The 13,517-nt window shown below is 42.6% G+C and overlaps 1 protein-coding gene across 1 annotated transcript in view; it reads left to right on the forward strand.

Annotated features, from left to right (window-relative positions):
* The window catches only part of LOC134343570 (collagen alpha-1(XXVIII) chain-like), a 131,689-nt gene that overhangs the window by 100,704 nt on the left and 17,468 nt on the right, over positions 1–13,517 (forward strand). Inside the window, exon 14 of the mRNA XM_063042315.1 lies at positions 9,551–9,619. Coding sequence (XP_062898385.1) covers positions 9,551–9,619 — 69 coding nt within the window. The remainder of the gene's footprint in view (positions 1–9,550; positions 9,620–13,517) is intronic.

Consider the following 13,517-nt stretch of genomic DNA (forward strand, 5'->3'; position numbering starts at 1 on the left):
TACCCCTTGCCCATCCTCTGGGTTCCCCCCCACCACCTTGTCTTTCTTCCCGGACCTCCTGTCCCATGATCCTCTCGTATCCCTTTTGCCTATCACCTGTCCAGCTCTTGGCTCCATCCCTCCCCCTCCTGTCTTCTCCTATCATTTTGGATCTCCCCCTCCCCCTCCCACTTTCAAATCTCTTTTTAACTCTTCCTTCAGTTAGTCCTGACGAAGGGTCTCGGCCTGAAACATCGACTGTACCTCTTCCTAGAGATGCTGCTTGGCCTGCTGCGTTCACCAGCAACTTTGATGTGTGTTGCTGTCATTTTTTAGCCTATTTTTCCAGCTGATGCAGGTCCCTCTGCAAGCCATGATAGCCTTCCTCACTGTCTACTACGCCCCTAATCTTGGTGTCATCCACAAATTTGCTGATCCAGTTTACCAGATTATCATCCAGATTGTTGCTGTAGATGACAAACAACAACGAATCCAGCACCAGTCCCTGTGGGACAACACTTGTCACAGGCCTCCAGTCAGAGAGGCGACGACCTACTACCTCTCTCTGGCTTCACCCATGCAGTATCTAACCCAGTTTACTACCTCATCTTGAATACTGAGCTACTGAATCTTCTTGACCAATCTCCCATGCGGGACCTTGTCAAATACCTTGCTAAAGTCAATGTAGACAACATCCACTGCCTTGCCTTCATCCACTTTCCTGGTAACTTCCTCGAAGAACTCTGTAAGATTTGTTAGTCATGACCTACCATGCACAAATCCACGCTGTCTATCCTTAACCAGTCCATGTCTATCCAAATACTTACATATCAAGTTCACTTAGAATACCTTCCTATAACTTTCGCACAACTGATATCTGACCTATAATTTCCTGGTTTATGCTTAGAGCCTGTCTTAAACCACAGAACGACATTGGCTATCCTCCAATCCTCTGGTACCTCTCCTATCGCTAAGGATGTTTTAAGTATCTCTGCTAGGGCCACAGGAATTTCTACACTTGCCTCTCATAGGGTCTGAGGGAACACCTTATCCTCTGTATTCTGTACAGGGTCCATGAAGTTGATACCACTTTGCCTCACTTTTATAGACTCCGTGTCCTTCTCCTGAGTAATTACAGATGCAAAAATAATATTTAAGATCTCCCCCGTCTGTTTGGCTCCACACATGGATTACTATTCTGATTTTCCAGAGGACCAATTTTGTCCCTTGCAATCCTTTTGCTCTTAACATACCTTTAGAATCCTTTAGGACAGCGGTCCTCAACCATCGGGCCGCAAAGCATGTGCTACCTTGCCGTGAGGAAACGATATGAGACAGCTGCACCTTTACTCATTCCCTGTCAGGCACTGTTGAACTTAAAACATAGGGTTGCCAACTGTCCCGTATTTTCGGGACATCCCGTATATTGGGCTAAATTGGTTTGTCCCATATGGGACCGCCCTTGTCCCGTATTTCCCCCACTAAGGTAGAGCGTTCCTATGAAACCTTTCGTGCCGAAATGGCGTAAAGCGAAGAAGCAATTACCATTAATTTATATGGGAAAAATTTTTGAGTGTTCCCAGACCCAAACCATAACCTAACAAATCATACCAAATAACACATAAAACCGAAAATAAATAACACAAACATATAGTAAGAGCAGGAATGATATGATAAATACACAGCCTATATAATGTAGAAATAATGTATGTACAGTATAGTCGGGAAGATGAAGGCAAAACCGATTTGTGGGGGAAAAAATCGGCACGTATGCGTACATCACGCATGCGCACACAGGTGCCCGCGCAAGGCTTCATGGTCATGGTAGTCTTTCCTGGGGTAAAGTGTCCCGGGATTTGACTGCTACTTTTGTCCCTTATTTGGAAGTGAGAAAGTTGGCAACCCTAACTGTAAAAGACATGTTGAGGTGAGTTTAACCCTACTTGAACACCCCCCTCCCCCGGTCGACCGGTCCACAAGAATACAGTATTGTCAATATTAAACCGGTCCGTGGTGCAAAAAAGGTTGGGGACCCCTGCTTTAGGATTCTCTTTCACCTTGTCTGTGAGAGCAACTTTGTGCCCTTTTTCAGCCTTCCTCATTTCTTCCTTAAGTGTTCTCTTGCATTTTTTATACTCTATATGCATTTAATTTGTTCCTACCTGCCTATAACTGCTATGCATCTAATTTTTTCTCTTAACCAGAGCCTCAATATTTCTTGAAAACCAAGGTTCCCTACACTTGTTATCTTTTACTTTTATTCTGATAGACACGTACAAGCTTTGTACTTTCAAAATTTCACTTTTGAAGGCCTCCCACTTTCCAAGTACGCTTTTGCCAGATGGTATGTGGTACCCACTCTGATGGTAGTGAGTTATCGTTGATATTTGTTATATGGTTATAACTTTTGTCACTTGCCCTGTCTCACTCCCTAATCGCAGGTCAAGTATTGCATACTCTTGAGTTGAGACTTCTACATACTGATTAAAAATACTTTCCAGAACATATTTGACAAACTCTATCCTATCTAGTCCTTTTAGTCCCAGTCAGTATGTGAAAAGTTACCAACATCTCTCTCCACAGCCTCCCCACTAACTGTTTAGGCACTCTGGTTCCAAGTCTAGTTTCATGAGATTTTTTTTCAGCAAAATACATAGATTTTTATCCTGATGTTAATTCTCACAAAGTCATGGCAACTCTGTTCAACTGGCAGAAAGCATATCATGTCCTATGGTTACCATAGTGCCTAAAGGATTCTATTTCCCTCTCAGTGCTGATTATGTTACCAGCTATCCCAGCAACATGATCCCATTAGGAAAAGGACATTGTGTCTTCATACCACATCAGTCACTCAGTCCCTGAAGAAGTAACCAATTTCCACTCCACTGCTTTCCACCACCGCCTACTTCAATCTGTGAGCTGAAAGCACATGGAAATATGCATTTGAAGTCTGCCAAAAGTATTAAACTAGGTTGAATCCAGCATGTTTGTCAGAAACAGGATGGAAATTGCTTCTCCACAATCTTGGCGTCAGTCCTAACTGAGAAGAACATTCTGCTTTGTTTTCTGACAAGTTAGAACATGAGTTGAATGTATCTGTAATTATGGGAGGTCCCACTACCCAAGTTCTCACTCCCAGCACCAAGACAGAAGAAATGAACAATCGCATCTTTTATTTAAATCCCATAGTATGAATGTTTTTTTTGTGGTCAATTATCTTTATCAGAATCAGAATCAGGTTTAATATCACCAGCATGTGATGAGGTCCTCCGTGACTGCTTTGAATTGGTGGACTGGTTAGTATTCAAGGACTCGGTAGCTAACCTCGATGAGTTTGCCTCAGCTGTCACAGACTTTATCTGGGAATGCACAGAGGACTGTGTGTCTTGGACAATCCGGGTGTTCCCTAACCAGAAACCCTGTATGAATTATGAGGTCAAGTCGCTTTTGAAGGCTAGAGCTGCGGCTTTGAGGTTCAGGGATACCAGTCGCTACATGGAATCCAGGCGTGAACTCCGGAAAGCCATCAAGGGCACCAAGAGGCAATATCGAGCCAAGTTGGAAGTCCAGACTAACCAGAGGGATGCCGGTAGACTATGGCAGGGTCTAAATGAGATCACTGGGCGCAAAGAAAAGGCTGGGAATATCAATAACTGTGGTGCTTCTCTTCCTGATGAAGTTAACGTATTCTACGCAAGATTCGAACAGAAGACGAGCGTCCCGCTCCCTCTGGATGAACCGGACCTGGTGGCATCGAGATTCTTTATTACCGAGGAAGACGTTAGAAGGGCCTTCCAGAAGATAAATCCAAGGAAAGCCACAGGCTCAGATGGCGTCCCGGGACGGGTTCACCGGGCTTGTGCAAGCGAGCTAGCTGGAGTGTTTGCTGACATCTTCAACTGCTTCTTGCTTCAGTCTAAGATCTCCTCATGTTTTAAGAAGGCAATGATAATCCAGTTGCTGAAGAAGAGCAAGGTGGCATACCTGAATGACTATCGACTATCAATTGCTATGAAGTGCTTCGAGCGATTGGTTATGGCACACATCAACCACAGCCTATCAGTCAACCTCGATGCTTTGCAATTCGCCTGCTGGAGCAACAGGTCAATGGCAGATGCCATCTCTCTGGCCCTACATTCCTCCTTAGAACACCTGGAGAATAAAGACGCATATGTAAGGCTCCTTTTCATTGACTACAGCTCTGCCTTTAAAACCATCATTCCAAATAAACTGATTCCTAAGCTCCAGAACCTGGGCTTTAGCACTCAGATCTGTAGCTGGATCTTCAACTTCCTCACAGACAGGACCCAGGCTGTAAAAATAGGGGACAAGCTCTCCTCTACAATCACTCTGAGCACCGGTGCCCCACAAGACTGTGTACTCAGCCCCCTGCTGTACTCACTGTGCACCCATGATTGTGTAGCCAAGTTTCCATCGAATTCAATATATAAATTTGCTGATGACACCACAATTGTAGGCCTTATCTCGGGTAATGATGAGTTTGAGTACAGAGAGGAAATTAGGAACCTGGTGGCATGGTGCAAAGACAATAACCTATCCCTCAACGTCAGCAAGACGAAGGAATTGGTTGTTGACTTCAGAAGGAGTAGCGGACTGCACAACCCCACTTACATCGGTGGTACGCAAGTGGAACAGGACAAAAGCTTTAAGTTCCTCGGGGTCAATATCACAAATGAGCTGACTTGGTCCAACCAAGCAGAGTCCACTGCCAAGAAGGCCCACCAACGCCTTTACTTCCTGAGAAAACTAAAGAAATTTGGCCTGTCCCCTAAAACCCTCACTAATTTTTATAGATGCACTGTAGAAAGCATTCTTCTTGGGTGCATCATAACCTGGTATGGAAGTTGTCCTGTCCAAGACCAGAAGAAGCTGCAGAAGATCGTGAACACAGCCCAGCACACCACACAAACCAATCTTCTGTCCTTGGACTCACTTTACACCGCATGCTGTCGGAGCAGTGCTGCCAGGATAATCAAGGAAACGACCCACCCAGCCAACACACTCTTCGTCCCTCTTCCCTCCAAGAGAAGGCTCACGAGCTTGAAGACTCATACGGCCAGATTTGGGAACAGCTTCTTTCCAACTGTGATAAGACTGCTGAATGGATCCTGACCCGGATCTGGGCCGTACCTTTCAAATATCTGTACCTGCCTCCCGTTTTTTTTTGCACTACCTTACTTTCCCTTTTCTATTTTCTATTTATGATTTATAATTAAAAATTTTTAATACTTACTATCGATTTGTACTCCAGGGAGCGCGAAGCGCAGACTCAAATATCGCTGTGATGATTGTACGCTCTAGTATCAATTGTTTGGCGACAATAAAGTATAAAGTATGTTTCACAAAATTAGTTGTTATGCGGCAGCAGTACATCGCAATACAGAATAAAAACTCTGAATTATAGTAAGAAGTATAAATATGAAATTAAGTAAGTAGTTTAAGCAAAGTTGTGAGTTGGTGTACGTGGGCTTAATGTGCATTCAGTATCCACATCCAGTGAAACTTTGATAGTTCACCATTTGACTGAAAATTGGATAGTTTACACCCAGTTCACTGTGCTAATTTTGCCACTTTCTTTACTGTTCCTGCATTCAGTTCCCATGCTCTCTTTTAATGCAGCAGATGCTGATTCTTCAGTTCTCCTTCATACACTGGAGCCCCAGTTCCCACTCCCCTCAAAGCTCACCCAATTCCTATAATTACTCCCATGAAAATCACCTTGTCTATTCCTGTGCTCCTGTGAAACTGATCTGTTTCTCTTTCCCACAACCGCTAGAAAATTTAGTGTTTCTTTTTACCCTCAGTATTTTGAAACTTACCAGGTACATGTTTCACGTAATTCCTTTACACATACCAGGTCTACAGGGACAATATGTTATTCTGCTGTGTAGCATCTAAAGCAAAGGAAGAAAAAGTGTGTTGGAATATTAATAGGGAATACCAACCTAGTCCAGAGTCTGTTGAATTAATAGAGTTTCGCTGTAATGGTAAAAGCATTAGCATAGGATTTAGTTTCCCAGACCGGGAACATTAAATCATTCTCTTCCCACTGCTAAGTTTTTCCAGCATTATCCGTTTTTATTTCAGTAATAGAATATTGTTTGGTTCACTTACACACCATATACTTGAGAACAATCTGGTTTATGTATCTGTTTTGGATAAAAGCAACAGAAACTGTTTATGTAGATTCAGTGCAAGTTCACCAGAGTTGATAAAGTTGTCCACTTTTACTGGTGATGAGAAGGTGATGTGACTTTTACCAAAGATGAGGAGTAGAGAAGAGTAATAAGTAACCATGGATTAAAATGATAACAAAAACAGTTGAAAGGAAACTTAACACAAATGCAAGAGGAAAAACATTCTTGTCAGTTTTTACCAAGGGTTCACGTTATGGAAAATCACTATATGGAATATTTGCAAGGAATGCAATGCCTCCATAATTGGACATTATTATCTCCTCAAAACAAACAATCCATCAACTAATCAGGCATGTTGATACAAATTTGGATACGTTGGTACTTCACTTTGAGAGTACAGAATGGTAATATGAGAAATTGAAGTGTATTAACAAGACACAGGAGCAACATGAGGACATTCAGCCTATTGTGTATGCTCCACCATGCAATCCTGGCTGATTTATTATTCCTTCTCAACTCCATTCTCAAGCCTTCTCCCTGTAACCTCTGACATCCCTGCTAATCAATTGTTTGATCAAAGGTTCTTCAGAGGTCCAGAATGGAGCATAAGGCATATTACTTACCATCATTTTATTAAGTGAAAAAGGATCTAGTGCTTTCCTGGCATATATGACGAATAAACTCTGCTCGGGTTTCCAGCTGAGCACAGGTATCGAGTATAACCAATGTTTTGTTGACAATCTCTGCCATCTTCTTCAGGGATGATTCCCGGGCACGTCTAGTCCAGTGGTATTTAGACACCCATAGTCTGTCCCTAATTTTATTAATAAAACTAGAGGTAAAGAATTTTAACAAAGATGACGGTCTCACTGTAAGTGGGAACTGGAATTAGATAGTAAACAAGATGCAAGAGCGGAAACCTGATTGGATGAGGACTAACCAATCAGGAGGGATGGACTATGGGGATATAAGTACCACCTGGGAGTGAGAACTTGGGTAGTGGGTCCTCCCATAATTACAGACATATTCATGTCCTAACTTGTGAGAAAACAACATCGAATGTTCTTCTCAGTTAGGACTGCTGCCAAGATTGTAGGGAAGTTATTTCCATCCTGTTTCTGGTAAATATACTAGATTCAACCTAGTTTAATACTTCTGGCAGACTTCAAATGCGTATTTCTGTGTACCTTGCAGCTCACAAATTGAAGGTCTTTTTTCTCTTGCAGTTCTTTAACCATGCCCACAATGGTTCTACATTTTCTGATCCTACATCATTTCTTACCAACCAAGCCACCCCACCCCTCTGCCAACATGTCTGTCTAGAAATGATTACCTTTTTTGGTTCTGTCTTTTTAATTTTGTTCCTCAGTTCTCATATTCCCTCAGCTGAACCCTTTCCTTGTTCTACCTCTGTCATTAGTGCCAACATGGACCACCACAACTAGATCTTTCTCCTTCCACTCCAAATTTCCCTCAAGTCAAATGAAGTGTCTGACCCCAGGCACCCAATCAAAGAATGCAGCCTTTGCACACAGGATCCTTATGAGTGAGAGTTCTGATTATACTATCCCCATTTCTCTTCTCTCTCCCCTCTTGAATGTCCCCCCTGAACAATGGTGCCACAGTCAGGTTGCTCACTCTTCCTAATGGGAGTTCCTTTAACATGGACTGGATGACTATTTTGCTTTGTGCTTATTGATGTTAAACTTTAAGTTGTTTTGGGCGTGTGGCCTGTTCTGTTATGTGGGGAATCCGAAAATGAGTGTGATTTTTTTTTCCAGTCGGCATTTCTATAACCCACCATTGGTCTAATTTATTATTTCTGGTGTTCCTGACCAGCTAGGTTGAATAAATGTGATGACAGCATCTATTTCAACACCAGACTTTAATGGGGCATTGCAAACGTGACACTCAGTTCTGGGATTCCTGCTGGTTAAGATGTGTCTGGTGTCGCTTTGACTGCTTGTCGAGTTTCTAATTTGAATTTGAATTTCATGCAGCTGGAGTACGTGCTGAACCAAGACATCAATGTTCTAGTCCTTTAAAAAAATCTCCAGTTAACAAAAGTGATCTCTTACCTCAATTGTTGTAACAAAGCCTTTCAAAGAAACAGGTGGGAAGTAGCTAAGGGGTTACGTTGCTATTGCTAGATGCTTCTACTGAGATCTCAGGCACCTCCAGTGCCGCTGTGTTTGAGCCTTGATTTTACTGGTGAATACAAGGATGCCAAAGAAAATGGTGAGGCCCCACAGTTAATCCTAAATGCAGGAGTCAGTGGATCAATGCCAACTCCTTGAAAGGCTGTCACTTTTAATCTGTCACCAAGACTCAAAACGTATGTCTTCCTATTTCAAATTCAGTCCAAGCTGCCTATAATGAAAACTACTCTATGCTTCTTCATAATAAACACCAATTGAAAGTAACATCCAGAAATTCATTGCTTCCTGTGTCACAGCAACAGTTATTTAACAATAACCAGGCACATTGCATTTAAAATAAGTCAATTTCTTTAAAATTATGGAGGGCTGCTCTTTGAAATTTGAGTATGGTTCTAGCTCACTCATTCTGCATTCAGTTGAGTATGTGCAGAGTCCACTGACAGAGCGACGTGACAGATACAGAACCTTCTGGAGTAAATTGATCTGCAGTTTTGGAACAGAAGTTTAGTACTTGCCAACACTGTTCCCCATGTTCTCAAAGACTGTGCTGTAACAGTCCTTGTTGAAAGGCATTGAATCACTGCATGTTCGTGATGTTAGGTTCTGAACCATCAGTCTCTCTGTTGTGTTTGGCTCTTGAACACTGTAAGACATGAGTTAAATGTGGAAAATTGGACATCATGGGATGATCGACCTCATGTAGTAAATGAACAAAGCCTGGAAAAGTTTTAAGATTTTATTCTGTGGTTTGACTTATTTCACTGAAGCAATTATTGAATTAATCCACTAAATGCAGATGTAAATATACATCAGAAATAATGGCTGACGTTACTGGGGCAGCATGGTAGCTTTGTGTTTAGCACAACGAATTACAGTACAGCTGACCTGCGTTCAATTCCCGCCGCTGCCTGTATGTTCACCCTGTAACCATGTGGGTTTCTTCCGGGTACTCCAGTCTTCTCCCACAGTCCAAGAAATACCGCTTGCTAGGTTAATTGGTCATTGTAAATTGCCCCCATAATTAGGCTAGGATAAAGAGTCAAAGGCTTTGGGGAGAAGGCAGGAAAATGGGGTTGAGATGGCTATTTAATCAGACATGATGGAATGTCAGAGAATACTCAATGGGCCAAGTGTCCTAAATCTGCTCCTATGCCTTGTGGTTCTGTGGTCTACTTGACTGTCTAATTTGTTTCTCAAAATAGCAAATGGTAACATGAAGCTTTACATTCTGTTTATCTTTTCCACACTTGATAGGGTAATAGAGGAGATCCTGGTGCAAAGGGTGAAAAAGGACTGCCAGGACAAGGTGCTCCAGGACCAAAGGTCAGGAATTACTTACAGCTCAAAAGACATCTTAAAGCATTCCCTTCTGGTTGATGGCCAAAATGCAAGACTGATGTGCTCTCTGACCTGAAAGTTGAGCAGTAAAGCTTCAGTTAATTAATTCCAGCCAGTCTTTGTCTATATGATTACGGTGTTTCCAACTGTAGAAAGATGGAACCGAGCAGATATCCTATTGGTGATTATTAACCCATAATTGGAAAGTGTCTTTTTTGTGCATTTTAGCTTGTCTGTTGTAATGTTTCATTGTAAGTAAGTTACAAACATTATCCATTTTATCTTGTCTGCTGTAATGTCTCTTTGCAAACAAGTTACAAAACATTATCCACACATAAAGATGTGATATTTAGTTGATACACTGCCATTGCTGCATTCGAAGACGAAACAATTAGGGAATGTCCATTAGAAATTTCTGAAACAGTTTGTCAGATATTTTACTGACTTTAAGCTGAGAATTAAAATGGCATCAAATGCCAAGTGCAGATGCTTGTATGGAGGAGTGAGCATGAGCTTTAAAAATTGAACACAGCCTTTCAGAAGGTTTCAGCGGGCTTGAGGTATTGCAATTTCTTAGGCACTTGGCAAACAACTTAAAAAGAAGTGAGGTTTAAATGGTGCGGCCGTTGTATGAGTGGACAGGGTTAGAGTGGAGAGCTGGGGATTTGGTCCAAGAAGTGTCAGCAAGAAGAGGTGAAGACTAAGGTAAGTTTCTGGTATGTTTTTTTTAAACTTTCTTTGTCTATTAGTCCCAGGTAGAGTGGCAAGAATGGTTCCAGGGTCAGTAGTATGTTCTTCGTGCCAGATGTGGGACTTCTGGAGGCTCCCCAGTCTCCCTGACGACTGTACTGAGTGAAGTTAATCCAGCCGCAGCTCCTTACAGACCGTGTTAGGGAACTAAAGCTGCAGCTGGATGACGTATAGCTCATATAGGACAGTGAGGAGGTGATGGGTAAGAGGATATCACCTTACATTGCAAAAGGCAGGTAGCTGGGTGTGACTGTCAGGTGAGTGTAAGGGAATAGGAAAACAGTGCAGAGTACACAGGCATAACGCTTGGAATACTATCCGGGGGAACACACTGAGTTTGTCTCCGTGCCTCCGGAGGGAAGGGGAAGAAGAGGCATGCATTGGTGATAGGAGATTCAATAGTCAGGGGAGAAGACAGAAGATTCTGCGGATGTGAGAGAGACCCCAGTTGGTAATTTGTCTGCCGGGCACCAGGGATATCTCAGATCAGATCCAGAGCATTCTAAAGGGGGAGGGAGAGTGGCCAGAAGCATTGTTATATTTTGGTACCAATGACACAGGGAGGAAAACAGATGACCACAAGATATAGAAAGCAGAATTAGACCATTTGGCCCATTAAGTCTGATCTACCATTTTATCATGGCTGATCCAATTTTCCTCTCAGCTCCAATCTCCTGCCTTTGTCATTTCCCTTCATGCCCTGATCAATCAAGAATCTATCAACCTCTGCCTTAAATACAGGTAAAGACTTGGTCTCCACAGCCACCTGTGGCAAAGAATTCCACAGATTTACCACTCTCTGGCTAAAGAAATTCCTCCCCATCTCTGTTTTCTGAAGCTGTGTCCTCTGGCGTCTTAGATTCTCCCACCACAGGAAACATCCTCTCCACTTCCACTCTATCAAGGCCTTTCACCATTCAATAGGTTTCAATGAGGTCACCCCTCACTTTTCTGAATTCTAGTGAATACAGGCCCAGAGCCATCAAACCCTCTTCATATGACAAGCTATTCAATGCTGGAATCATTTTCATGAACCTCCTTTGAACCCTCTCCACTTTCAGCACATCCTTTCTAAGATGAGGGGCCCAAAACTGCTCACAATACTCAAGTGAGGCCTCACCAGTGCCTTATAAAATCTCAACATTACATCCTTGCTTTTATATTCTAGTCCTCTTGAAATGAATGCTAATATTGCATTTGCCTTCCTCATCACAGACTCAACCTGCAAATTAACTTTTGGGGAATCCTGCACAATGTCTCTCAAGTCTTTTTGTGCCTCAATATTTTGTATTTTCTTTCCATTTAGAAAATAGTTAACCCTTTCATTTCTTCAACCAAAGTGCATGACCATACACCTCCTGGCACTCTATTCCAACTGCCATTTCTTTGCCCATTCTCCTAATCTGTCTAAATCCTTCTATAGCCTCTCTACTTCCTCAAAACTAGCTGTCCTTCCACCTATCTTCATATGATCCGCAAACTTTGCAACAAAGCTGTCAATTCCATCATCCAAATCATTGACATATAATGTAAAAAGTTTTGGTCCCAACACGGACCCCTGTGGAGCACCACTAGTCACTGTCAGCCAATCAGAAAAGACTCTCTTTATTCCCACTCCTTGCCTCCTGCCAATCAGCCACTGCTTTATCCAGGCTAGAATCTTTCCTGTAATACCATGGGATTGATGCTCATTCAGCATCCTCGTGGTTCTGAAGATAAAATATAGGGAGCTGGGTAGGAAGCTGAAAGGCAGGACCTCAAGGGTAGTAATCCCTGTCATGCAGCAGTTAGCAATTTGGCAGTTGAATGTGTGGTTGTGGAACTGGTGTGGTGCAGGGGCTGATTTTCATACTTGGGACCTCTTCTGGGGAAGTATGACCTGTACACAAAGGGTGGGTTACACCTGAACTTCAGGGGGATTAATTTCTTTGTGGGTAGATTTTCTAGAGCTGTTGGGGAGGGTTTGAACTAATTTGGCAGGGGCACGGGAACCAGAGTGATAGATCAGAGGATGGGGCAGTGCGTATATAGGTAGATGCAGTGTGTAGTGAGACTGTGAGGAAGGATAGGCCATTGATAGGACAAAACTGAAGTCAGTGGGATGGTTTGATGTATGTCTATTTTAATGCGATAAGTATCACAAACAAGGATGAAGATATTAGAGCATGGGTCAATGTTTAAAGTAAATTTATTATTGAAGGACATACTGTATATTTTACCAGATACAACTCTGATTTGTTTTCTTGCAAGTATACTCAGTCAATCCAAGAAATGTAATAGAATCAATGAGAGACCACACCCAGCTGTATGGACAAACAACCAGTGTGCAAAAGAAACAAACTGCAAATACAAAAGAAAAACTACTAATAATAAACAAGCAATAAATATCAAGAACATGAAATGAAGAGTTCTTGAAAGTGAGTCCATAGGTTATGGGAACAGTTAGTGATGGGGCGAGTGAAGTTATCCCTCTGTTTCAAGAACCTGATGGTTGAGGGGGTAATAACTGTTCCTGAACCTGGTGGTGTGAGTCCTGAGGCTCCTCTCCCTTCTTCCTGATGGCAGCAGTAAGAAGAGTGTATGACCTGGGTGGTGGGGGTCCTCGATGATGGATTCTGCTTTCCTGTGACAGTGCTCTGTGTATTTGTACTCAACGGTACAACTATCACCTGTGATAGACTGGGCTGTATCCACTACTTTTTGTAGCATTTTCCATTCAAGGGCATTGGTGTTTCCATACCAGGCCATGATGCAAACAGTCAATGTACTCTCCATCGTGCATCTATAGAAGTTTGTCAAAGTTTTAGATGTTGTGCCGAATCTTCACAAACTTCTAAGGAATTAAAGCTGTTGTCATGTTTTCTTTAGTTTTTGACAGCTCTTTAAGGGACACAACATCCATTCAGGCAACCTGCACCGAGTTGGATGACTGGCTGAAATCTGTGGACAAGTCTGGCCTACCTGGGAAGTTTAAAGCCTGGGTGTATCAGCATGGCATTCTTCCCAGAATCCTGTGGCCCCTCCTCGTCTCTGCAGTTCCGATCTCGACAGTCGAAGCCTTAAAGAGGAGGGTTAGCAACCACCTCAGGAGATGGCTGGGGCTGCCAAAGAGCCTGAGCAGCATCGCACTCTA

This window comes from Mobula hypostoma, chromosome 3, assembly GCF_963921235.1.
Source record: "Mobula hypostoma chromosome 3, sMobHyp1.1, whole genome shotgun sequence".
Taxonomy (NCBI): domain Eukaryota; kingdom Metazoa; phylum Chordata; class Chondrichthyes; order Myliobatiformes; family Myliobatidae; genus Mobula; species Mobula hypostoma.